General features: G+C 38.7%; 1 protein-coding gene across 3 annotated transcripts in view; it reads right to left on the bottom strand.

The window, feature by feature from the left end:
- The window catches only part of LOC122793622 (membrane-spanning 4-domains subfamily A member 4D-like), a 254,571-nt gene that overhangs the window by 119,217 nt on the left and 109,417 nt on the right, over positions 1–25,937 (bottom strand). For all 3 annotated transcript variants that reach the window (XM_044061812.1, XM_044061813.1, XM_044061811.1), the window contains one exon: positions 15,334–15,390. In XM_044061812.1, coding sequence (XP_043917747.1) covers positions 15,334–15,390 — 57 coding nt within the window. The remainder of the gene's footprint in view (positions 1–15,333; positions 15,391–25,937) is intronic.

The raw sequence follows: 25,937 nt of genomic DNA, 5'->3' as shown, positions 1-25,937 counted from the left end.
TCAAGCACCCCTGTCAAGCTGCATGTGTGGGGCTTTGCCAGATCTCTGGCTATGACTAGTGTCTACACTCACTGATGCCATAGTTGCCACACTTTCCTGTTCAATGTTTCCACCCTCTGACTGTCCAATATCTGTAGCTTTAGTGGACTGGGTATGTGTGGACATACTGTGTGCAGGGGTACTGAGGGAGGAAGTGGTATGTCAATGCAAGGGACAGATTCAGCCCCCAACAACCCCACCTGTGCCTCACTATGGCCACCATCATAATCAGAGTCTGATGAGACACTGACATCAGGTTGTGAGGGGGACACACTCCAACTCCCATGTTCACCTGTGAGGAGGAAGACAAAATAAGTACATTACCACCTGCACTATTATGTATGGTAATCCACACACATACACCTACAGGTGAGGAGCCATAACTGCATTACACATACCACATCTTATGTCTGATCACATGCACAATACACAAGCAGACTGCAACTTACACAGACAAGACCAGTCCTTTATAACATGCACTGCAGCTACATCCAGTTAATGTTGACAGTACTATACACCTGTGCGATAAGCAATATGTCAGCGTATGTGATAGACTTACACCTAAAACACAGTGCACCCATCTTTAGCATACTGTGACAGTTCTAGTATCACTGCCTGAGGTATGTACCATCTCCATATTGTGTGTGAACAGGCATCTGTGAGTGATTGCCTCCTGTATAGCAGACTGCATAGTTCTTCTCAAAAATAAGTGCAAATGTGTTACTGCTCCTGCAAATACACAGCTGTGATTACCTATTCAATACACTTCAATTAACCCCTTCAAAATTGAACATACAAGTATTCTACTCTAGCTAAGCATAGCACTTGTGCCTAGGGCAAAATGTCAGCCGTTAACATTCTTAGGGTATATATGATCCATACTACAAAAGTAGCACACTTACCATATACAGAATCTTGGACTCTGGCTACACCAGACGTACCTATGGAAATGTGAGGGAGACGTATTGTCAGCAGTACCAAATGTGGCATTGTTACAGGGTAATATGTGTGCATATCAACATGTACGGTAGCTAATGTGATACTGCCTACAATGTTGACATTCTAAGTATACGTGCACAACTGTGTATTAAAACCAAACCACCCCCACAATGCAGATAGACCTGACACCCATGTGCTGGTATGTAGAGGCTGCCACAATGAATGATACAGTATTACAATGATGAATACAGAAAGCTTACAAGGACACTCCTCTGCTATGCATCTTGTGGCACCCACCTTCACAGTGTATAAGGTGATGGATCCTTGGGATGTGGTGGTTATTCCAAGGTTTGCCAGGAATTCCTGTGTGGCCAAGAGTGGTTGTTCTACTGCAGGCCCTTCACCAGTGGCAGCATGGTCCATGGCCACAGCGGCAGCCCTTTTCAATACAGCATTGACCGTATCTGTGGCCCAGTGTTGGACCTGCTCATAAGTTCTGTCCCGTAGCCCTACATGGTTGACTGCTGTGATGAGGTCAGCTCACAGTGCTGCACATTGGTCATGATTGTGGTGAGTCCTAGACAGCAGAATTTGTGATGCAGCCTGAGGCCATCCATGATGACATTATTTTCAGCCTCTGAGAATGGCGGATGCCTCCTTCGATACATCCTTTCTGAAAGACAACAAGAGGGAACACATCACAGGACCAGATACATTGATATCCACTATGTACAGACCCTGTACATCCAATTGCCCTGCACTCTCCACTGCTACCTCCCACACCATATCCTTCCATCTATCAACACACTATGTGTATGTCACTATCACCAACATAGTAGCAATACCAGTTATGGCCTTGCTTGCCATGACAGAGTGTGCTGTATGTCTCCACACCCATCAATGCCATCTACTGTGGTGTGTCCACTGTTGGCAAAGTTCCACTACTATCTCATACAACCACTGTCAGACACATAGGTGTGTGTTATTACAAGTGTATGGGGAGAGTCCAGAAACATCACTGTACCAAAATGATAGACAGCAGTGCAAACCTGCTGTAGTCTATTCTCCCTGTAGGATTCATACTTCTCCAGTACACAGATGTTTGCTGAATGTGTACATGTGTCTGATATATGTGGTCCTTTTGACACAAACCTGTGGACGTCTGGCAAGCAGTGGGCCAGTAATTGATGGGTGTTGTCAAAATATGGAGAATCTGACTGTCACAAGCTAGAACCCTCAGAAAACAGTTATGCTACAGTCATACTCTTACTTTGCATGACCAATACGTACACACTGTTGCTGAGCTTTGGCCTGTGTCCCCCCAGTAATACTTGCTATGACCTGACATCCTGCTGAAGGGGGTTGCCAGGTATTGTATCTATAGATCTCTAGCAATGACATACAAATGTTGATTAAACTGTGACCTAGCCAAAGTACTTTAGGGACAAAGACACCTTTACAATGTCTGAACTATTCCTGGGTGACATTCACAGACTGAAAAGAGATGAATGACAGTATATCATGTGATATGACAGCTGTGTCCACCCTTACTTACTGTCAATATGTCTAACACATAATCCAGTAGAATTCATACAGGAGCCAACTATTGTAGGAAGGAGCAAGAGAGCTGCAGCTGTGATGTAAATCACAGCAGGCACAGTTGAGAGGCATGCCTGTAGCTGTTGGACAACAGAGTATTAACTACATGTCATTCCCAGAGCTGTACTACAGGCCGACTGTTGTAATCCCTATTCCCCATAACTCCATTCTCCCATCTGCATCCCATTATATGGGGACTTGTATTACATACTTGGTAGAGTAATGTAATCCTTTTGTGAAGAAATCCAGAAGAACAATGCTTGGCAAATTGCAGTCTGTCTTGGTATAGCAAATTACAGACATGTTTACCATAAGTGGTTGATTGCCTTTCTTAGGTAATGCTCATTAATAGGTAATTGCCTGTGTACCAATCTGTGGCTCAGACTTGCTAATTGCTTCCAGAACAGCTGGGTTGCACTATCATTAGCCAATGACATAGCACCACAGTGCAATCTTTAAGGCCTTCATGTAGGCTTTGGCCCCTTTCTTATGGATGGACATTACTGAGGTTTGGAGACCACAGAATTGGAGAGGGTAGGTACAAATATTGTCCACTGTTAAGATTTATGAAATATGTTGTCAGTTTTCCATGCTATGTTTGGCCATTGTCAAATAAGTTTATGATTATCTGGCAGTTCGGTGTTAAACATTGTGGGTTGAGGTCATTAAGGGGGAAGAGACATGTCAGTGTCAGACATCATACCCATCAGAATATGCATGCTGCTGTAGTAGCTGCTGGTCTAAAAGCTCAGTATGTTTGTAGGGGCAGACTGTGACACATGTCCCTGTCGCTTGACCTTAGCCCCCACCACTTTATGTATGGTGTTGTGTGGATCCCTTGTTCTAGGGGTTGTCAGGTATGGTAGGTCAGTAGCAGGTAGCATAACATACAGCTGCATATGTTGCAGCCTGCAGCTGCTGCTTTTTGCCTAAGACTCATAGTGGGGAGTCTGAACACATTGGAGGACAGCAAGCTGTATGTGTCACTGAGGGAGTAGTGTCAGCTCTGTCGTTACAGCAGAGCCAGGGTGAGGGTACTCATAATAGTCCAGTTGAGGCATGTTCTTAAGGTATATTTTTATGTAACAGTGCCAATCAGAGAGTAGTAGGCAACATATAGGTAGGCTATACGAATATGTGTAGTGTGTCCCTACCTACAGACCTTTGACTTGCTAACATGGGTAGCAGTTAATTCAGTAGCAGCAACCTGTTTTGGTTAAAATTTCATGACTCAGACATTATTTGCTGAATTCACAAGAATGTAATTGAAGTGCAACACACTGGATGTGAACCCAGGACTGTGGGTGGCAAAATGTACTGCATGCATGTCATTTAACAGACTGTACTACTGATTTACTGCTGCAGTAGGTACATTTGCAAGATATATGTCCATGCATGCAGTCTGACACAGGAATTGCATTAGCACGTGTATTCTGATAGGTATGAGATGTGACACTCAAATGTTTGTCATGATTTTCTAACCTCAATTTTTAATGACTTGGCAGTACTTTAGCAGACATATATGTTTTTGTGAAACCATGCCAAAACTATGGGGTACAACTGTGGACATTCTGCAACAGTTCAGCTATACCTGCTATCCAAGGCATCATGTACATCCATTAATATTTATTGGTCTGTGTACTGGTGTAGTGTCTACATCATAGTCCCAAGTACACTGCCAATTTTCCCATTATATTTACTTGCAGTGTGTCAGTGGCAATCAGGATATGTTAGTGGAATCATCTGTTTTAATTCAGAGCTGAGGTGGTCTAGTGGGCTAATGCACTATGTTGTAGTTGACAGGGGTCTGGCTTTGAGACATGACAGGGGTGATTAGTTTGTAGATGTGCCTAACACTGTCAGGAACACATAAGATGTTTAAGGTGGGTTTGTGTGGTGTGCTGCTCAGCCTAAACACATGCTAAGAATAAAAAAATAGAAAAAGGGGTGAGAAGAAAGTTGTGAAATGGAGGCAAGCAGGGGAAAAGCATACATAAAGGCAGGTAGGGATGTGTAGGATGGGTGTAGGAAAGGACCATAGCTCTCCATTTCATCTACAGCAACAGCTGTGCAGGTTTTACAGAATTTGGAATTTGGAGCCTCACACCCCAGAGAGAGAGAGAGAGAGAGAGAGAGAGAGAGCTGAGGGCAACATAAATGTATTGATTGATTAATGTAATAATTGGTTATGTCCAGTGGTCACATGTGCAAAATGGAGAGCTATATATGGGTTGATATTTTTTTTTGTGGGACAGGTGTCCTTTTTGAAGGAGAGAATGGAATGTTGGGGAAGGGATATAGGTACATGTGGGGAGGTAAGTTGGGTAGCAGAGGTTGCATTTGTAGACAGACAAGGCAAAAGACAGCATACAGGGGCAGTGTGTGACACAAGAGGGGGGTAAACACCTTGGACTGGGAGGGTGTTGTGAAATCAGAGTGCCACGTGCTCCCAAACAGCAGCGTGACTGAACTCCCCACCCATAGAAAGTCAACACTGCCCCTTCACTGCCCTAAAGGTGGCTGTGCTGGAGGCTGGGTGCCAGGTTCACCAGGCCCCTCCAGGTTGGTGAGTCTGCCCTCAATCCTTTGCAGTTGTTACTTATACCCATGATGAACTATCCTGCGCACCATCACTGGTAGCTGATCCTGTGTGACAACCCCCCCTCGAAACCCACTCCCAGGGGGGACAGGCCCCATCCCCTGAGGCAGTTCCACCCATATGTGGTGCAGGGCTAGCAGAGGGGGAACCACCGGCTTGGGTATCAGATGTGCTGGGACCTGGTGCCATGGCTGGTTGAGGTAGGGTAGATGGATCACCAGGAACTGGCCTACCCAGTCAAGTTGTGGTGTTGAGGTATTTCAATGTGTATAGGTTAGTAGTGAACAGACCATTTAGTTAGTTATAACAGCATGTCAGAACATTGCAAATAACCCGGTAACATAATATTGCATACTATATGGAACACAACAATAAGCAAGATAACAGTCAGTATAGTAACAGCATGCCATTAACAGTTACAACATAAGACCAACAACACAGGTAATTTAATAATATATGTTAATATGCAACCATTGTAATAAATAACAACAATAAAACACAAGGCCCAACATAATGTTTAGGGAACAACATATGTTAATAGTAAACCATAACCAATATAAAACAATACATTATGATGAGGCTAAGGGGAGGAGGGAGAGAAAAATACAGATAACAGTATAAGCTATATAGTTTGCAACAATACTGTAATATACTCTGCCAGGCTGCCCTTCCTTTATGTATAACACTGCCCTATAGCTGCTTTAGCACGTACATACCTCTTAAGCTATCCGCATGGGACAATATGGGCCAAGTAGTAACACCTGCAGGTACACAAGTACAGAGGACTATTACATGTCAGGTGGACCTATATAACTACCATGGTGTACTGTGGACTGATGTAGTATGACTGTGCTATTGACATTATCATGTTGTTGATAGATCTGTGACAGATGGATTAGGCAATAGTGATTACAGTCCCTGATAGTGTGACACTTTAGAGACATGTATCATGTACAGTACAGAGAGTATACAACTATCATGCCGTACTTGGCAGTCATAGGGTTAGACCATCAGCAAACATTCGCAGACACACAAGGCATACAGCCTTACCAAGATTACACATTTTATTTAATGTATTAACTTTGCATTAGTATTGTACTTATTGCCTGTATTATATGATGTCTTATCACATTCCTGTTCAATGTTGTTAATACTGTTATATCTGAACACACAAATTATTAAGCCATAATAAGGGTTACTGCGCCCATGTACCTGTAATTCCTGTGGAGAGAACATATGTTAACAATACATAACTGATTCAGTAATATTTACTAGTACCCATTTACTAGTACCCATTACTGGATTTGAACCCTGGTCTGTCTGTGCCAAAATATACATCACAAACAACATTTAAATAACTGCAGTACTGAGTCACTGCTGACTATTGACTGACTAATATTTGCCTAGAGCTCACCTGGAACAATATATGGCCTGGTATTAGTAGTACAGTTTTATACAGGACTGCAGTGACACTTGAATACATGTGCATGAGATTCATGCATGACAGATATACTAGGTAAACTGTACATTAATACATAGAATGCAGGTGTGCACAATAAACTCTTAGTGAGTGGAAATATCTGTAACATGCACACACCATATCAGAGTATTGGGCTGGCTACCTGAACCATATACAGCTGCAGATAGTATATTTGCAGTCAACAGGTATTACAGTTTCATACTTGCCTGCAGCACTGTACCTCAGAGCAGGAATGCATATAAGTGAAATGCAATGGTTAACACATGAAAACCCTGATATACACAATCTACCTTGAGTGTTTCTGGTATTGCTTCTGATGTTAATGCAGAACAAATATTATCATGCATATATGTTGTACTATAACTCTAAATCTACAATTAAGCATGACACTCTTCCTTAGCTAACCTTGAGTTACTTAGTGGTATTGTTTGTGTTTGTATTTCAGAGCAGATGTCATACTCAATTTCATGAACAACGGCCCTACTTACACACATATTGCACAACACAGCTTTATTAGGGGTTGTCTTCATGCAGTTATTGACATATTTTCAAGTCTTTATTGCACAACAGTTAATATAATGCAGGTATTGCAATACAGCTGTAATTCCACAATTATTGCAGTAGAAACTTTATTTCATTAATATTATCAGGTTTCGTGCTTTAATATGTATTGCACTATATTTGGCAGTAGTCAGTTATTGCAGTACAGCCCTATATCCACATTCATTGCAATATACAAATCTGTACTGTATGTACCTACTGGAAGTGAATGAATTACTCTATCTTGTGTATTTCACTATAGATGGCAAATTAATCTTTACTCACTACACTCATAGTGCAACATGGCCAGGTGTCATGCATGGGCCTCTAGGTTGCAAGCGGTCTCCTCTGCAGCTGTAGGGAACGAAGCACACTATTATGCATACCTGTCTATCACAAAATCAGATTAGGTATTGGAAAACAATGCTAACAGTACTTACAAACATGTGGGGCATTCCCCTCCCAAGCATCCTGGACACAGGTGTCCAGAAGTCCCCTCTTCTTCCACTTCAGATCAACATAATGGTGATGGACCTGCTCACCTATGCAGGGGATACCTGTTGCACTGGTGAGATTGCATGCCAGCTGGTCCCAGGCTTCCGACTTGTACTCCAATCCCTGGAACTGGCCCTGCAGCAGCCAGTGATCAAGGTCTTTCATGAGGAGTCCACCCATGACCCTGGACTCAAGAATGCCCCACAACTGTGCCATGAAGTACGCACCCTCTCCTGCACTGCCATAGTTCCTGCAGAGTTCAAACTCCAACAAAATATTCTGTATTTCCACCTAGTGTGCTTAATATAGCCTGTTTTCCCACCCTTATGCACCATTGGGCCATTTTTAAAGCTGCAGCACATCACATAACACTGTGCAAACTAGCTTAGCTGAGCATTGATTAAACTGGCAATGTTCAGCAATGCTTAGCAGTGCGCAAACCAGTGAAATGCAGCAAAGCAGTGCTGAAACAGAGATTGTTTTAGCACTGCTTATCTTGGTTTAGCACGGCTTAGCAAAGCTTAGCTTAGCGCAGCACATCATTATTTAAAAATAATTGGCATAATTTATATTTAGAAAATAATTGCATAATTTCCCTTCCCTATATTCAAGCCTGGCACCTACTGCACATAAGGGTGTGACTCTAACCAATTGACTACATGGATATGGGAAATACTGCTTTACTTTTACATATACCTCTGAGCCAAGTTTAAGCACTGCTAAGCACCTCCCCATGCAAACCCACTAAGCTAGGGTTGGAAGGGTGGCCTAATGGTTAAGGTGTTTACCTTACAAACACAAGGTACAGGGTTTGAATCTCACAGGGGATAATTGGCTAGGCTTAAAATGGCTCGCAAGGGCAGTTAGTCTAGTACTAACCTAAAAAAAAAAAAAAAAAAAAAAAAAAAAAAAGTTCACCTTTGAATTATAAATTAAATGCATCTAGTTTCTATTTTTAGATGTCTGGCATGTGTCAGTCACTGTGCGCCGTGCCGTGCTGTGCAAACATAATTAGTGACACCATCCCTACACTGATCCAGTATCACCTCCCTAGCTCTCCCTCAGTAATGCACCTTTATTACTATGCATGGTGTGCTACCAAGGATGATCTGCATACACGGACACGGTACCCTCTGTGTAGGATCTACACTATGCCTACACAGATTTTATTAAACCTGGGGGGATATTTTTACAATCTTCAAAAATAATACAAAACATTTACAGCTTAAATAATTATACCAAATTAAATTTAGTGTGAAAATATTGGTTAAGAAAAGCTATAATACATATGACAAATGTTTAATATTTGAAGAAATTTTAATCAGTTTAAAGAAACTGAAGATAAATTAGTATAGTCTGAACAGGAATTGCATTGGAAAACTGTTTTCTACTTTAAAATCAAACATTTATGATTTATATATGAAGTCCAGGAATAAGGAAGAGACTAGTTTGTTGTTATCTCTAGCTTTATTGACAGTGTCTATAAAGGTTAGAAGTGCAATGTTACTACTATGGTTAATGCTATATATGAATGGTGTTCTAATGAATGGGCTGTTTGATTATTTTTATGTGTCTGAACCATTAATTCCTGTTTTATATGGACTTCCAAAAATTCATAAGAATTGTATTCAAACCTACCTCTTAGACCAATACCATCTTGGCTGGGGTTCAGCTGTAGAACCCATTTTGATTTATTTAGAAAAAACAATCAGAAATTTAGTTGAGCAATGTAATAATGTTCTTCGTGATACAGAATATTTCTTAAAATGTTTATATGACTGGCATGTTAGAAATACAATTAATGATTATTATTTAAAAGTAACTATGGATGTTAGGTCTCTTTTTACTGTCATAGCTAATGACTAAGATATAGAGAATATTCAAAATTATTTATTTATTTGAGAATATTAATTGGCCAATATTGGAGGTAAAATTATTTTGCAGTGTTAGATATTTTTATTTAAAGATAAATATTTTATACAAAAAATGGGAGTTGCAATGTGTACTGCATATAATAATTCATATGTCAATTTAATCCTAGTTGAATGTGTAAGAAAAGATGTTTTTAAGGAAAATGGATATTCACAACATATTTTAAAATATATGAGATTAGTTGATGGCATTTTCTGATATGGGGGTAGAATGGAAGAGCTGTCTTACTACAAAATGTATTTAGAATGAACTACACTGCATTTAAGGTTTAGTTATTCTGATAAAGCCACTGAAGTTTTTCATGTCACCATCATTATGACTGGTTTGATGAATTTAAATACTAGAAGAACACATACCTAAACAGACAGAGTATGCACCCTAACTTAATTTTTAATAATATAGTTTGAGGCTGATTACTTAGGGCAGGGATTTTGTAGAGGTTATAGATTACGTTGGTGAGACCTTTATGTTTTACTTTAAGTTACTCAAGAAGTATTCCCACCATTTGTAATATTTTCAAGAAGAATTCACGACTGCTTACTATTGATACCAACATTAGAAACATAGATAAAACACCTTCTTTCAGCTTTAAGAACAAAATAATCTTTAAAAAGACCTGAAGGACTTTATCTGGGAGGGGAAGACTGTAAGAGTCAAGTCGGATAAGCTGATTCTTCCAGTAGAACAGGGCAGATTGGGTTTACCCAATTTGAAGGGGTATTTCAGAGCTACACAGTTAAGGTTCCTATGCATAACACAAGCAAAAAACAACATTTAAAAGCAGAAAGGGATGATGATGAAAGGGGAGAAATTCAAGAAATAAGGACAGAGTGGAATTTTGGATGCAGACCTTTAAGGAGAATAATCATAATCATATAAACTATTTTATCCATAAAGTAGCAGAAAGTATTCTAAGAACTAAGCCAACATGGGATTGGGAAAGGGGATTCTGCCGATAGGGATGGCTGCAATTAGGGATGCAGACAATAGGCAAGAGGGGGCTGGAATTTATTGGAGAAAACTGGCAAAGGAACCAAGGTATTGGTAGCAAATAACTAGAGTGGGAAAGATGATAGAATGGAAAGATGCCAAGAATTTATTTTGACTGCAGGTTACAGATTGCCTTCTGTATCAGGGATTGATATCAGACTATAGGCAAAGAGAAAGAAATGGGGAGAGGGGGTCCTAAACAGAAGATCAGCACTGGTAGAGTTTTTGTAGAATCTAGAACAGAAGTTGCCATTAAAAAAGGAAGAATTAGTACAGCATATAAAATATTGCATGATAACTATAAGAATCAGGAGGTTAGAAAGGACTGGAAGAGAAAATGGATAAGCAATTCACAAAGAAACAATGAGAGAATATATAACATGTCTCCCAAATATGCAACAAAATCTAGAAGATTTAGGATTTTTCTCAGCAAATATTTGCATAGATATTTCTATACCCCAAGTAGACACCAGATAATTTTTCCTCAGACATACAGCAAATGTTGGAAGTATGATAAGGAAGAAAGAGGTAATAGGGAACATATTTTCTTGGGAGTGCAGTGAATAGGCAGACTTTAAGGATTCCCTGTGAGATGCACTGTCGGAGATGCTGGATGGGCCGATTGGTCTGATGAGGGAGATGATTTTTCTGTGCTATGATAAAGAATTGGAATTGCCTGGGTACTAATAATGGTGGCTGCCAAAAAAGCAATTACTAGAAAATAGAAATCAAAATCTAAACCGACTATACTAGAAGCAGTGAATATAGTAACAGAGATAAAACAACTGGAACTGAGATATTTAGAAAAGGGTAGGAGCAAACTACATAGGAATGAATGGGAATTATGGGAACACTACATACAAGGGAGGAATGAGGTTTAAAACATGGCAGGACTTAAATGAGCTATGTCATGTTTGACTGAAAAAGATTGGGTAAATTATATGTGATGTATAATGTTTGCAACTGGGAGTGTGTTAGTATGATTTGTGATGTAAAATGCTTGCAACTAGGATTGTGGTGATATGGTTTGTTTTCATTTATATAAATGTATGATTGCCTGTGTAGTAAGATTGATGGTTTAATAAATATTTTTTTTTTGTTTAAAAAGGAAGGCAGGTATTGAATAATTTATATAATGTTGCTTTGTTTATGTGATATATAGCAATATATGTGAAGTATAATGTCTGTTATGTTAATTATAGTGTCATTACTTTTATATGAATGTAAATTCGGCTATGTCACAAGTGATACTTCAATAAAGGTGTTTGAAAAATAAATGAATCTTAAAAATAAGCTTTGTTATAAGGATAATTTGTATAGAATGAAATCAAGTAAAGATACTTTTTTCATGTAAAAATTATAATATTCATAAATGTATCAATTAAAGTTAATTTTTATACAACCTAGCACTGGCAAGAAACGTTGTTTTAGATCTTATGCAGACTGCAAGACTAAACATATAATATATCAGCTAAGTGTTAAGCCTTTAATGCTCTTTATGTAGACAAAATTAATTGCTGTTTTAAAGAACATGTTACTGAACACATAATATATGTAAACAAAGGTGAGAATAGTGGTACGCTGGCATGGCACATGCTTTCTATGGGTTCTGGTCATTTTTTCAAATTTCAAGTTTTGCAGCAGATGTTTACTAGTATGAGAGGATGTGACTTAATTAATCATATTGAAGTTTAAGAGGACCCGCGATGGTGGTGCTGTGGTAGCATTGTCGCCTCACAGTATGACGCTGTCCGGTTCAATTCTCAGCTAGAGTGTCTTCTGCATGGAGACATGTGTGAATGGGCATGCCTTCATTGAAGGTTGTGCATCAGGGCTGGTAACTCGGCATGTAAAAATCAACTACCAATCATTAGTGGACCGAAGTTCCACTGTGGTGACCCCTAACCGGGAAAAGCCGAAAGACACAACAACACTGAAGTTTAGGAGGATAATTGGCTTGCAGAATTTGAGGCCAACAAAATTCCAGAATTAAATTGATCTATTTTGAAAGAAAGATGGCAGAGACAAGAATATATATTTTTATGTTAAATGGTAGTGTACCTTTATATGCATTAATAATTTATAAAGTCATGTGATCAACTTACTTTTAAGTAGTGTTGTGGGATTTGTAGCATTTCAAATGTATCTGAGGAAGCTATAGTGAAAATATGTTAGCACTTTTGATGAATAAAGACTCTTATTGTACACAATGTTTCAAGACACTTCTTGGATTTACTTGGTGTTTGTGCTTAATTGCGATCTTTTCCTCTACATTCTAAATTTGCAAGTTTATAACTAAAGACACTGAAAATAAATGTGGCATAAAAATGCAACAGTAGTGTAGGAATAGGATGATGAAAAAATAAAGAAATACATGGAAGAAAAGAAACAAGCAGGACAAAAATGAGTGGCTTAATGAATATGACTTTAAGTATATGATGGTAAGGGGAGGATGGCAGGCAGGGAGTTAAAGAAAATACTTGAAAAATAAGTTAATAACTGGATTAAAACTGAAGCGAATAAAGGGATACATAGAAAAGTCAAAATTTAGAGGGAAAAATCAATGAGTGGAAGTAAGGACAGGAGAAAATGATAGATATGATTTAAAATAAGGAAATAAAAGCAATCATTTTAAAGGGTACAAAAGAGGTAACAAAAGGCAATGGTATAGCATTTATTTTTATTTTTATTTTGTTACATGTGGTAACCATGAATGTCCATCTGAGAAATTCCATTTTCAGCAGAATCCTGATAAGAAAACATTCCAGAACAGAATAAAAGTATGATTAATTATAAATGAAGTGATCAAACAAATATAAACAAAGCAAGTGATCAAATGCATATGAACATTAATAACGCAATCAATCATATGTTGTAAAAGATACAAATCTTAATAATGCTGTTATATCACAGGCATGAATGACATCGAAGTACTGAATACTAACTTCAGAAAAGGACAGAAATGAATGATCAGTAAATATGAAAAAGAAACGTATGTTGGCTGATACTATAATACTGGGTTGCTATGACTGACTCTGTCACGCTAAAGGCATTGGCTTGTGTCTTTTAACTTTATCATCATTAGAGGTCTGAAGAGCAACAGTTTAACAACAGATGTAATGCGAGGAGCAATGCATTGCCTGCTATTGGGAAATATAGCCATTCGTTGATTCATGTCACCTAACAAAAATACTGCTCAGTGAAATGCATCTTATGGAAAATCATTTACCAAACTGTCCTTTCTCCAAACTGGAAAAGTGCACTACATTAAAATAACTTGGGTAGTTTTGCAGGGGAAGCACCCCCTCAATCACACAGATTGTCCTACTTAAATATTACAACTTCGTAGTCAAACTACTTTGAAAAGGAGAGACAGTCCCTGTTCTCTGAGGTTCCTTGAGGTTATTCCCTCTGTCTGGGTCTGTATGTCTTTTAACCAGTATCATTGGAGTAGGGGTATATAGGGGTGCAAGGGGAGTTGCCTGTTTACAAAAATAAAGTCACTTCATTTTATTTTACCTGTTCTCAAATTTGGCAGAAATACCAGTTCATGAGGTTACTTTTCTTCAACTTTTGCTTCTCCAAAAGTGACTTGGCAACATGCTATGCTTCTGTATTCATTAGCAAACATCCTTATTGAAGGGAAGTGAGTCAGTTTACAATAAAACAGGCCAAGCTCTTCTTTCATTAGCAGTACTAAGACAGGAAGCAATGTAACATGCCTTACTGGCTGCTACATTACCTAAACTGTCTCCCTTTTATTTTTATCACACTGGAGACTTTGATAACTGTTAGCTGTTTCAATACTGCAGTTTTTCCATTTGAAACAAAGGCACTCATTTTCAGGGCTACAATGGCTGAACTTTAAAGTTTTTGTTATTAGCTAACATTATTACTACAACAGGCATTATTCATACTAGTAATCTCAGGAAAAAGGTAGAAAAGGAAGTGGGTGACCTAACCTATATTAGCTAGCAAACTGAAAATGATGGGATTGATCTATAACATACAAAAGGAAGAGACAATGTTATTAAAAGAAACAGAAATGTTATAAAGGAAATGAGGAAAATTGGAAGGACTCAAAAGTAATAAGATATGGGTCAAGAAAAGGAAGAAATACAGTTGTGTTTTCTAATGGAGGTGACAATGAGCTGTTAACCATCACTGATCTGGCCAGAGGTTAATAGCAATGCATGGGGGAAGATTCTTTTTATTCATCTTCCTTTTCTACCCAGGCAAGGGGTCTAGTTTAAAAGATTGTCTTCAACCATGCTATATAGAATTGCACATCACTCTAAATGATACAAACATTATCCCAGCAGAATCATTATCATGCAAAGTACTGCATTAGTATAACAGACAATTCAACAGTAAGCACTATTAGAAAGTTATATAGCTCTCGTGATTTACTAACACTAAAAAAAATGCCTGCTAATAGATGCTCATCCACTGAACCGACTGAAGCTCTCAGCAGTTCTCAAATGGTACTTACCTGATAGTGCAGACAAATACAGCTCTGAGTTGTTAATAAGCTGCTTCCTGTGCCCAGGGTTCAGGGCATGAATCCTTCCACCTTCATTTGCCTACTGTGTGACTCTGAGTAAATCACTTAAACAGACAATCCCCCTTGCCCACCCATAAAAAGGGACAATTATGCCCAATGGTCAACAAACAGGTAAAATAAAAAAAAATCTGCAGCACGTACTTAAGAAATACTTACAATGCAGAAATGTCGGTAATTGCCTGCAGCAACAGTCAGTGCACCTGATGTGATGAACTGCCAAGAGAAAGAAGTTCAGAAATGATTAGATGGCATTAATGCATATTGATATTCTGATTTTGCTTGCAATTAATTGATACCATGTAGAAAAATAAGGTCCCTACTGGATAAGTTTGTGAGTATTCACAGAAGCTAATGGGTTTCACATGTAAAATAGTAAAAGCTTCTCTGACATACATATGAGATTGCTACCTCAGGGGTGCAATTGCTGCAAAAAGGAACTGAACTGCTCAGAGACTGTTTTACATTTATTTATTCATGGATGCAATATGTGTTATATCCTATTCATTTCACAGAGCACATGCAGCCTACTCCAGCAAGCACTGACCATACCAATGAGAACATCTTGAGGATGTTTTACTACATAAGAAAACGTGCTTCTAACTTTGAGACTAATGTAGAAGCACAGAAAAAAGCAGCCAGCACAGACATGATCACCCACTCTGCCCTATTTAATAAAATCTATCACTCTTTTGTTAAATGCACTTAATTGTACCTTTTTGTTAGGAAAGATAATGAGTTTACTGAAAATACTGAGAGAGGCAGATGGCAGGGTACTGTAAATGGTGAATGAAACCCAAAATAAACTATATACTCTAGAATTTGAGTAAGTGTTTATCTTCTACACATCCTAGCTGTTTTGTTACAGAAGACAAGAAGCACACATCATTTCAGTACAACTGTGAAAGATGATTTATTTGTCAATATACAATCAAACTATGATTTTAACGGGTCTATATTACATCAGCGAAATGGCATTACAGCGAATGATATAGACAGAAATGTGAAAAGAGTGAACCTCAGTTCACCGATTTTTTTTTCCCATGGAAACAAAACACAACATACCACTTAAAACATTACAAAGTGGGGGCTGTGCCCCCCCACACCCCTTAACTAAATATACCAACTCCGAGATTGTACTACAGTTTGGTAAAGGGCAAAGTCATGGCTTAGGCCAGGTGATTTCTTTTCCTGGAAAGAAATCGCTGACCTGAACTTTTGATCTTTTCCGATTTTGGTCTATATGTGTCAGCGAAATGGTATTCGCTGTAATGCCATTTTGCTGACATGATATAGACTCATTTTAACATTTAGCTGATTGCATTTCCAAAAAAATCTGTCTTCACATTTCAGAATGACTGAATTTCTTCTAGTATGTTGCTCAGCCCATATATAATGATTTACATTTCTTTGCCAGGAGAATCATATCAATTCTCTTCATATGCCCCTTTTGTGATGTCTACCTCTGTGCACATCCATTTCATTGATTTGGCCTCTGATACTATTTTATACTTCTGTATAGGCTGTAACAGAATTCTTTACAACTGCAATACCACTCCTGTCATGCTGCTGCAGTACCCTTCTCTTTTGTGGATAATATCAAATAAACTGCAGTAAATTAATATGCTTCCAACTCTTTATACAACACCAAAACTGCTCTTAGCACCCATATTAGTGCAGGCAGGCTGTGATCAAAAATTCTCACAGTATTTCTAACTAGTAACACTGAAATGGGCAGCTTGAAGAACTGTGCCAGTGTTTTTTAAGACAATGGTAACAATCATAGAAAAAATTCTGACATGGTTATATGTGATGATAAAAGTTAGACTTTGAATCAATAAAACATACTATTGAATAGCTGGAACTTGACTGGTGGGAAAGACAAGAAATCAACTAAAGAAAAGAAGAACTGTGTTAAGGAAGTAGTAGATCAATGTGTGTATGTCTCTTTAAGAAGCTATCCAATGGCTTGCCCAAGTATATAAATACTGAGCACGTGTGAGCCTGACAGCCATTTTGTAATACGCTGTATATATGTAAGGTCTATCTGTTAATCAGTTTGTTTATATTTGATGATGCTGCTATCCATCCTAATGCATTTCTGTGTAATAAAGCATCTAAATGAACTACCCCACCTGCTTGTCATCTGTGTTAGAGGGATGAGTGACATGGTGTCAGAAGTGGGATGGCTGAAATGACTTGTGGCCCAAAAGAGCTCCAGTTTCTCCAATTTGAATTTGTGAGGCATCTAGCTAGCACTGGTGGAATATACAGGAGTGGATCATCCCTACTCTGAGTATAATTAGTAAAACAGGTCATAAATGAATTTCAGAAGTTAAAACTTGCTCAAACTATTTCTTATTCACAAAATATGAAACAAAGCATACAGAACACTCTAAATAATATTTAAATAAGTCAAAATGTCTGATATTGATAGAACTATTCAAATTACTAAGGAAAATGTTTCAAATAAAGTCTGAATTGCATAAAATGAATAAAACAAAATGAAAGGAAACAACTGCATTTTTCGCTAAGCACATATTTTTCGTATTGATTAAAGCTATCTGAGTTATCAGAAGTGTTCGCATGATTGCGCAGTATTACAGTAAAGTTATTTCACAAATACAGCTATTTCAGAGCATATTTCCCAAAGTATATTATTTCAAAGAGGTCATTGTGGATTTGAGTGCATCTGCAAGCTGCAGAGGCAACTTATTCATATATAATTACAAGGGCTATATTTTCAGTGTGTTTGGGCATACTTTTTTGGTATCGCAGATGGCTTCTGAAAATCAGGGCCACCTGTGTTTGGCTGGAGACTGTCTGGGCAAGAGTACAACATTGTCATACAGGCTGCATTTTTTGATAAAGATGACTATACAAAGGCATTTATTCTACTTAATTTAGCTGGGTCAGAAGCTATTAAAAGGAAACATTCATTTGTGTATGCACCTGCTATTTTTGCAATGGAGGGGGATAACTGCCACACTGTTGTACTGGCTGAGTCAAGGGAGGGCCCTGAGTGCTTAAAATATAAATTTAGAGAAATGGGTTACCCCCAGACAAACATTACAATGGAAATGCACTTATTTTACACAAGGGATCAAAAGTCTGGTGAAACCTTTACAGCATATATAACTGACTTGAGAAATAAGGCTAAAATGTGCAGATTTGGTGATTTAAGGGATGAATTGATAAAAGACAGACTTGTGTGTGGTATTAAAGATTATGCTGTGAGAAAGACTTTGCTTCATTTGAGTGCTTTAACTTTGAATAAGGCCATTGAGATTTGTCAGATATATGAGCTTACAGAAAAGTACACAAATATGCTTACAAATGAGAAAGGCATGTTTCTAGTAACTTCTAAAGCTCAGGTTCATAGCGTGCATCATGTAGTTAAAATAAACAGGCCCAAGCACATGGCAGTAACTGTAGCCCCTTCAACACTCACTGGTAAATCCCAACACTTTCTAGCAAGTTCCTGAGTTTGCACAGTCTCAGTGAAGCATAAGAGTGAGTCAGCAAACTCAAAGCAAGGGCCAACACCCAATTTCATTGCCAACTGTCATAATTGTGGTGGTAATCATGAATCCAAAAGGAAAAAATGCTTAGCTTTTGGTCAACAATGCCACAAATGTAAGAAATGGACTAATTTCAAAAGATTTTGTAAATCAAAACCCACACATTCTTATATTAAAAAGGGGCATTTCAAAAATCAAGTTGCTTAATTAGAAAGCTGTGACCCAATATCACATACTTTTTATGTTGATGGTGTGTTAGTGCTCAGTGAAACATTCAATGCAGTAGATTTATGGGCCGAGAATGAAGTATTTTGTACTGTTCGGATGAATGGCAAACCCACAGAGCACAAAATTAATACTGGCTCAAAGTGTAGTGTTATGTTAGCAGAAACATTTGCTAGGGGATGTGCTGGTGAAAGGCTTGATTTGTCAAAGTGTGCAAAGTTTCTTGCTTATGGTGGTGAAAAGATTCAAACGGAAGGCTCAGTAATGCTTTCATGTTACTCTGCTGGGAGAAACTGTGACTTATTACTTTATGTGGTCAAGAGGCACATCCAGTCATTATTAGGGCTCAGAGACAGTTTGAAAATGGAACTGCTTTTATTTAACGAGGAATTCCGCCATGTTAGTTTAAAATACCACTCTTCTAATTTTGCCCAGTCTATTTTTCTAACTAATACTGATCTTTTTGAAGACAAACTCGCAAGCTTCCAGTAGTGTACTCCATGAAGTTAGACCCAGATGTCAGCCCAGTTGTCAGGCCAGCCTGAACAGTTCAAATAGCTATGCGGAACAGAGTCAAAGCCGAGGTAGACAAAATAATGCAACAATGTGTGATTTGTCCAGTTGCTCAACCTCAAGAATGGGTATCATCCATGGTTGTAGCTCATAAGAAAAGCTCAAATGACATCAGAATATGTATTGATCCATGAAATTTGAATAAGGCACTGAAAAGACTTCATCATCCAATGTATATAGTTGAAGAATTCACTGCACTTATTCCAAATACCAGTTTTTTTCTGTCTTAGATGCAAAGAGTTAATTTTGACAAATTTTGCTTGACAAAAAATCTTCATTGCTAACTACTTTCAGGACTCCGTTTGGAAAGTAAAGATTTCTGAGAATGCCATTTTGGATAAATTCTGCAAGTGAAGTCTTTCAACGTGCAATGGAGCAAATTTTTTTCTGGGTATCGCTGTGCTATTACAGTAGACAACATACTAATAAGAGGTAATGATGAAGCAGAGCATGACAGAAACCTCAGTAAAGTTCTGGAAAGGGTACGTCAAGTGAATCTTAAGCTGAATCCTCAGAAATGCAAATTCAGGCTATGAGAAATCACTTATGTCGGTCATTTATTTGTCAGTTCAGGCTTACGACCAGACCCTTCTAAGCAAACAGCCATTCTTGTAATGCCAGAACCAGACAATGTTCAAGCCCCGCAAAGTTTTCTTGGCATGGTTACCTACCTAGCCAAGTTCATTCTTGATATGAATCAAATATCCGCACCATTCAGAGAGCTGACATGTAAAGATGTATCCTGGTCATGGTTAGAACAACAACAGAGAGCATTTGATGTCCTGAAAGACAGACTTAACAGTCTACCTACTCTCAGATACTGTGATGTCCACATGCCAGTTAATCTTTCATGTGATGCTTTGAAATTTGGTCTTGGTGCAGTCATTTTACAAGATGGAAAACCTGTTGCTTCTGCATCCAGAACCCTTACCCAAGCTGAAATGCAGTATGCTCAGATAGAGAAAAAAAATCTTGGCAATTGTGTTTGCATGTTCCATGTTCCATGATTATGTTTATGGTAGACTAATCCAGATCAAAATAGATCACCAACCTCTAGCCACTATTTTGAGAAAGCCTATGCATACAGCTCCAGCCAAATTGCAATGCATGATGTTGAGCCTGCAAAAGTATCACTTCAATTTTGTCTATAAGAAAGGCAAACTTCGTTACCTTGCTGATACATTGTCCAGATCACACATATCAACCACAGAACAGCATAAGAATGAGTACTTTGATTCTGAAGCCGCAAAGTGAGAATTTTTTCTTTCACACATCTTGATAAGTTTAGAGATCATACAGCCACAGATCCAGTTTTACAGAAGCTCAACCACTTTATCAAAGCAGTCTAGTTTACCTCAAGAAGTGCAACCTTATTTTCCATACAGATTTTGTCAGATAATGGTATCATCATAAAAGGTCCTAAAGTTATTGTTCAAAAGTCTTTGCAACAACAGTACATTATTATCTTACATCAATGTCATCTATACCAAAAGAAGGGTGAGAGGACTTGTATTTTGGCCTTCTATGTCACAAGATCTTGAGAGAGTAGTTTCATCTTGTACTGTATGTAATACTACAAAGCTGCATCAACAGAAGGAACCACTTCAGCTAAACCATATTCGCAGACTACTGTGAATGAGTCCACACAAAATTATTTCTGATAAAGGCACACAATTTACAAACCAACAATTCAAAAGATTTGCTGAAGGCTAGGACTTTACTCATGTCACAAGTAGCCCAGAGTATCTGCAGTCAAGTGATTTGGCAGAACGTGCAGTTCAAAGTGCAAAGCAGTTACTAGAGAAGTCGAAATGAGACAATAGTGATGTTTTCTTGAATCTCTTAACTCTCAGAAGCACTGCTCATGATAAACATGTTGGTTCACCTGCTCAGAGACTTCTGTTGAGACAAATCAGAACCACATTATCAATCAGAATTCAGTTGTTGGTTTGATGTGTCAAAAACAACAGGCCAGTGAAAACCAATATGTTGAAGAAGCATTTAGCCCAGATGTCCTATTATGATAAGACCAGCAAACTGCTCAATCCATTATGATAAGGAGAAATAGTAAGGATGCAAACATCAAAGGTTATGATCAGATTGGAGTTGTGAAGAATATTTGCCCAGACCCAAGATCGTACATTGTGGAATCACAAGGAGTAGATTTTAGGTGGAATCAAACATTTCATACCGGTGTCTGAGCCTATGCCACAGTATATGGCCTGTGAGAAAGAATCTTTATCACACAGTGAGTTGTCCAGTGTTCCAGCTCCAGAAGAAGTTCCAGAGAATATTCCCATTCCTGTGATGAGTCCTGAAGTTCCTGATATGAGTTGTTCGCTGAAGACTGTCCCTATTGCTAAACCCAGTCCTGAATGTTATGTAATCAACTCCGGTTGCACTTCCAGACCAGGTTATAAATACATGGCAACTTGGACATGAACATTGTGCTTGTTTCTAATCTCTATATCAATGCATAGGTTCATAGGTTAGTACTAGGCTATCGGCCCTAGGTCCTATACAAGCCTAGCCATAACAATTCCCTGGCTATTTCCTCCCACAATATTTACTTCCCTGGACCCCTGTCTAGCAGGGAGACTGACGTGATCCCCGGGGTGAATTTCCTATCTCCCATCCAATTGCCAAGGTTCATTTTGAAGAGGGCCAAAGAGGCACTCTGCTTGACATGTATGGGCAGTCTATTCCAGAGTCTGGGGAGTCTCTGGGTCAGGAACCTATCCCTCCAGCATGTTTTGTTCATTGTGATGACAAGGTTTAGATCCCTGGAGCTTGTGGCTCTGAGGGATTGGGATTTCTTTGTGTAGCATATCCAACAGCTCTGGGTTTGACATGGCCATGTATGTTAAGCAGAGATCGCCTCTGAGTAGACAATATGCAACAGAGTATAGCTGGAGTTTTTTTAGACGGTCAGCATAGGGCATCTGCTTTAGGCCTGTGATTCTTTTAGTGAGGTACTTCTGCGGCCTTTCCAGTTGTTGCAGATGTCTTGAGAAGTACATACCAAACGGGGCATTGTATTCTATAATGGGTCGAATGAGGGATGAGTACAGTGGGACAACGACCTCCTTTTTTCTTGATGAAAAGCCATTAGTGATGAGGTGCGCCACATAGAAGGATTTCCTGACTATTGTGGTGATGTGGTTATCGAAGGTGAGACTACTGTCCACCTGTGTCCCTAAGTCTCTGATCACATTTTCAGTGTTTAGTGTACTGCCACCCATGTGGCAATTCACAGGTACATGTTTTTTCCCAAAGGGGATAACTATACATTCCTTGGCATTGAGCTTGAGCACATGGCTCTGGCACCAAGCATCTGTTTCTGTAAGGCGCTTTTGTAGAAAATCCACATAATTTGGGGATTCACTAATGGCTCCCAGTTTGCAGTCATCTGCGAACTTTGTTAACCAAAGTCCCTTAGTGTTGGCCTGTACTTCAGAGAAGTAGATGCCAAACAAGAGCGGTCCCAGAACTGAACCCTGAGGCACTCCACTTATCACTTGTCTGGAGCTGGATTTGGAGTCGGCTACTTTTACAGTGTGGGTTCTGTCAGTAAGCCAGTTGGCAACCCAGTGAGTGATGTAGGGATTAATGCCCAGCTTAATAAGTTTATCTATGATTCTAGAGTAGGGGATGGTGTTTCAGACCTTGGTGAGATCCAGATAGGCTGTGTGGACCACCTTACCCTCATCCACAGCTCTGGAGACTAATTTGAAGAAGTCATTCAGGTTCAGGAGACAACATTGGCCCTTCACGAATCCAAACTGGGTGGGGTCCAGTGTTTGAAGGTTGCCAATGTCTTTGTTTATAAGTTCATTGATAATACGTTCCATGGCCTTGCAGATCAGGCTCTTCAGACTGATGGGGCAGTAGTTCCCAGAATCCAAGGTGGATCCCCCCTTGTGGATTGGGATAACTGTAGCTCTGCACCACTCAGTGGGCATGAAGCCTGAGGTGAGTCTATGATTAAACTTGACACTTAGGTTAAGTGCCAGTTCATTTTGTAGTTCATGCAGTACACAGCCCGAGATGTTGTCTGTTCCCATGGATGCTATATTCTTAGCTTTGGAGAGTGCGGTTTTTACCTGTGTGGATGTTATTACCAGAATTTGGCCATCTTTCAGTAATAAGATGGGCCCTTTAGGGGGTGAGAGGGGGGTGAAGTTGGCATTGAATCGATCTGCCAGGATATTGGCAATATCCTTGGGATCAGTATATTTAATGCCATTCTGTTGTAGCTCAGAGCAGATCTGAGCATTGCCATTTAGATTCTTGACATAGCTATAGAATGCCTTGCGGTTGCCTTTGGAATCTTTGGCAATTTTATTTTTGTAACTAGTTTTGGAGGATTTTATGAGTGATCTCAGCTTCTTACTGAGGCTGGTAAGGGAGTTTTTTGCATCCTGGGATTTTCCTCTTTTCTGCAACAGTTCCTTCCTTTTGTTGCAAAGTTTGTTTATGGGAGGGGACCACCAGATTGGCTTCCTTTTTTTGGAGGAGAGCATCTTGGTTCTATTTGGGATGGCACGATTCATGCATGAGTGGATGTGCTCATACAGTGCCTTAGTGTAGGATTCAGCAGTTGAACTTTCAGTTCCCGTCTGGATGGGTGTCGTGAAGTTTGTCACTTCTGACTTGAGTAGCATGAAGATGGCTTTGGAGAAGTTTTTTATGGGGGTTTCCTTACTGGGATGTTTAACTGCAATGTCATTTTGACTAAGAACAATCTTTTTAAGAGGAAGGATGTAGATCAATGTGTGTATGTCTCTTTAAGAAGCTATCCAAGGGCTTGCCCATGTGTATAAATAATGAGCACATGCAAGCCTGACTGCCATTTTGTAGTAAGCTGTTGAGATGTAAGCATGTATGTATGTATGTATGTAAGGTTTGTCTGTTCATCAGTTTGTTTATACTTGAAGATGCTGCTAGCCATTCTGCTGTGTTTCTGTGTAATAAAGCATCTAAACAAGCTACCCTGCCTGCTTGTCATCTGTGTTAGAGGGATGAGCGAAAGAAGCCATCCAGCAGAGTATGAAGGACTTTTGTAAATGTAGATGAAAATGTGAAAGAATCTGTCATGGATAAAAAAGCATCACATCAGTAAAAGTCAAAATGAAGAGAATGTATTCAAATGAGGGTAAATAGAGCCAGAGGAATATGTGGAAAATGATAATTATGTTGTATTATGCTGCACAGTACTTTAGGAGGCCAAAATTCAAATCTGAAAACATTAATACATACATACATACATACATACAAATGTTTCAAGCACAGGCATTAAAGCCCTTCTAGCTTAGCAGTATGCCAAAACACTTGTTCCCATAATAAATGTCCAGGCTGTTCTTAAAAATATCTAAACTAGTACTTGCTTTAATGTAATTTGGTAGAATGTTCCAAGCATCAGCTACTCTGTCAGAGAACCAATTAGTACACTTCTCATTCCTATAGAATCTTCTACATAGGTTATCTGACGATTCTGTAGTACTTTTTGATAACCCCAAACATTCCCAGAGGTAGTTGCCCCTAAATGCCCTATATACCTGAATAAGATCTCCTCTTAAATATCTGTAAGAGACACTGTACAAGTTCAGATATTTTAGTCTTTCATAATAACTTAGATTTTTATATCCATGGATGCCCTTAGTGTATTTCTGCTGTACACTTTCCAGTTTATTCATGCTTGTTTTCCTATAGGGTTTCCATATTATTATTCCATACTCAAGTTTGGGTCTAATGTAACTAACAAACAACATTATGTTTGATTTCCTAGACTTTATAAATCTTGTTATACAACCTATAGTTCTAAAACTATCATTAGCCAATTGGCTGATATGATTAGAAAAACTCATAGTGAATCCACCCATATACCCAGGTCCTTAAATGAGTCTACAGTTTCAGTCACTGAGTGCTGCATTAAATATTCACTTTTCAGTTTATGTCTCCCAAATCTCATATACTTAGTTTTTGATGTATTTATCAACATATTATTCTCCTGTGCCCAAATGGTCAATTTAGTCAAATTATTTTGCAGACATGCCTTATCTGTAACACTTGTAATCAGTTTACCCAATTTCAGGTCATCAGCATATAGGCTGTAGAACACCTCAGATGAAAAAGTAAGGTCGGAAAGATACAATCTAAACAAGGAAGGGCCAAGTACAGAGTCTTGTGGGACACTTTAACTGTAACCAAGGATTTCATCTGTCCAGTTGGTGTAGGATACTTGCCATGTCCTATTTGTAAGCCATGCAGTAATCCATCTTATCAACAGTACATCAATACCTAGTTGTATTAATTTATTGACCAGTGTTTTGTGCATGACCCTGTCAAATGCTGAAGTTAAATTTATATAAAGCACATCACAGCACAAATTTTCATTCATAGCTGTTATTATATTGTTATACAACATCATGTTACAGGTGATAA

The sequence above is a fragment of the Protopterus annectens genome, chromosome 2.part0 (genome assembly GCF_019279795.1).
Source record: "Protopterus annectens isolate FY-2018-M chromosome 2.part0, PAN1.0, whole genome shotgun sequence".
In the NCBI taxonomy this organism is placed as follows: domain Eukaryota; kingdom Metazoa; phylum Chordata; order Ceratodontiformes; family Protopteridae; genus Protopterus; species Protopterus annectens.
The sequence above is the reverse complement of the archived record's forward strand: the minus strand, read 5'-3'. Positions and strand labels throughout refer to the sequence as shown.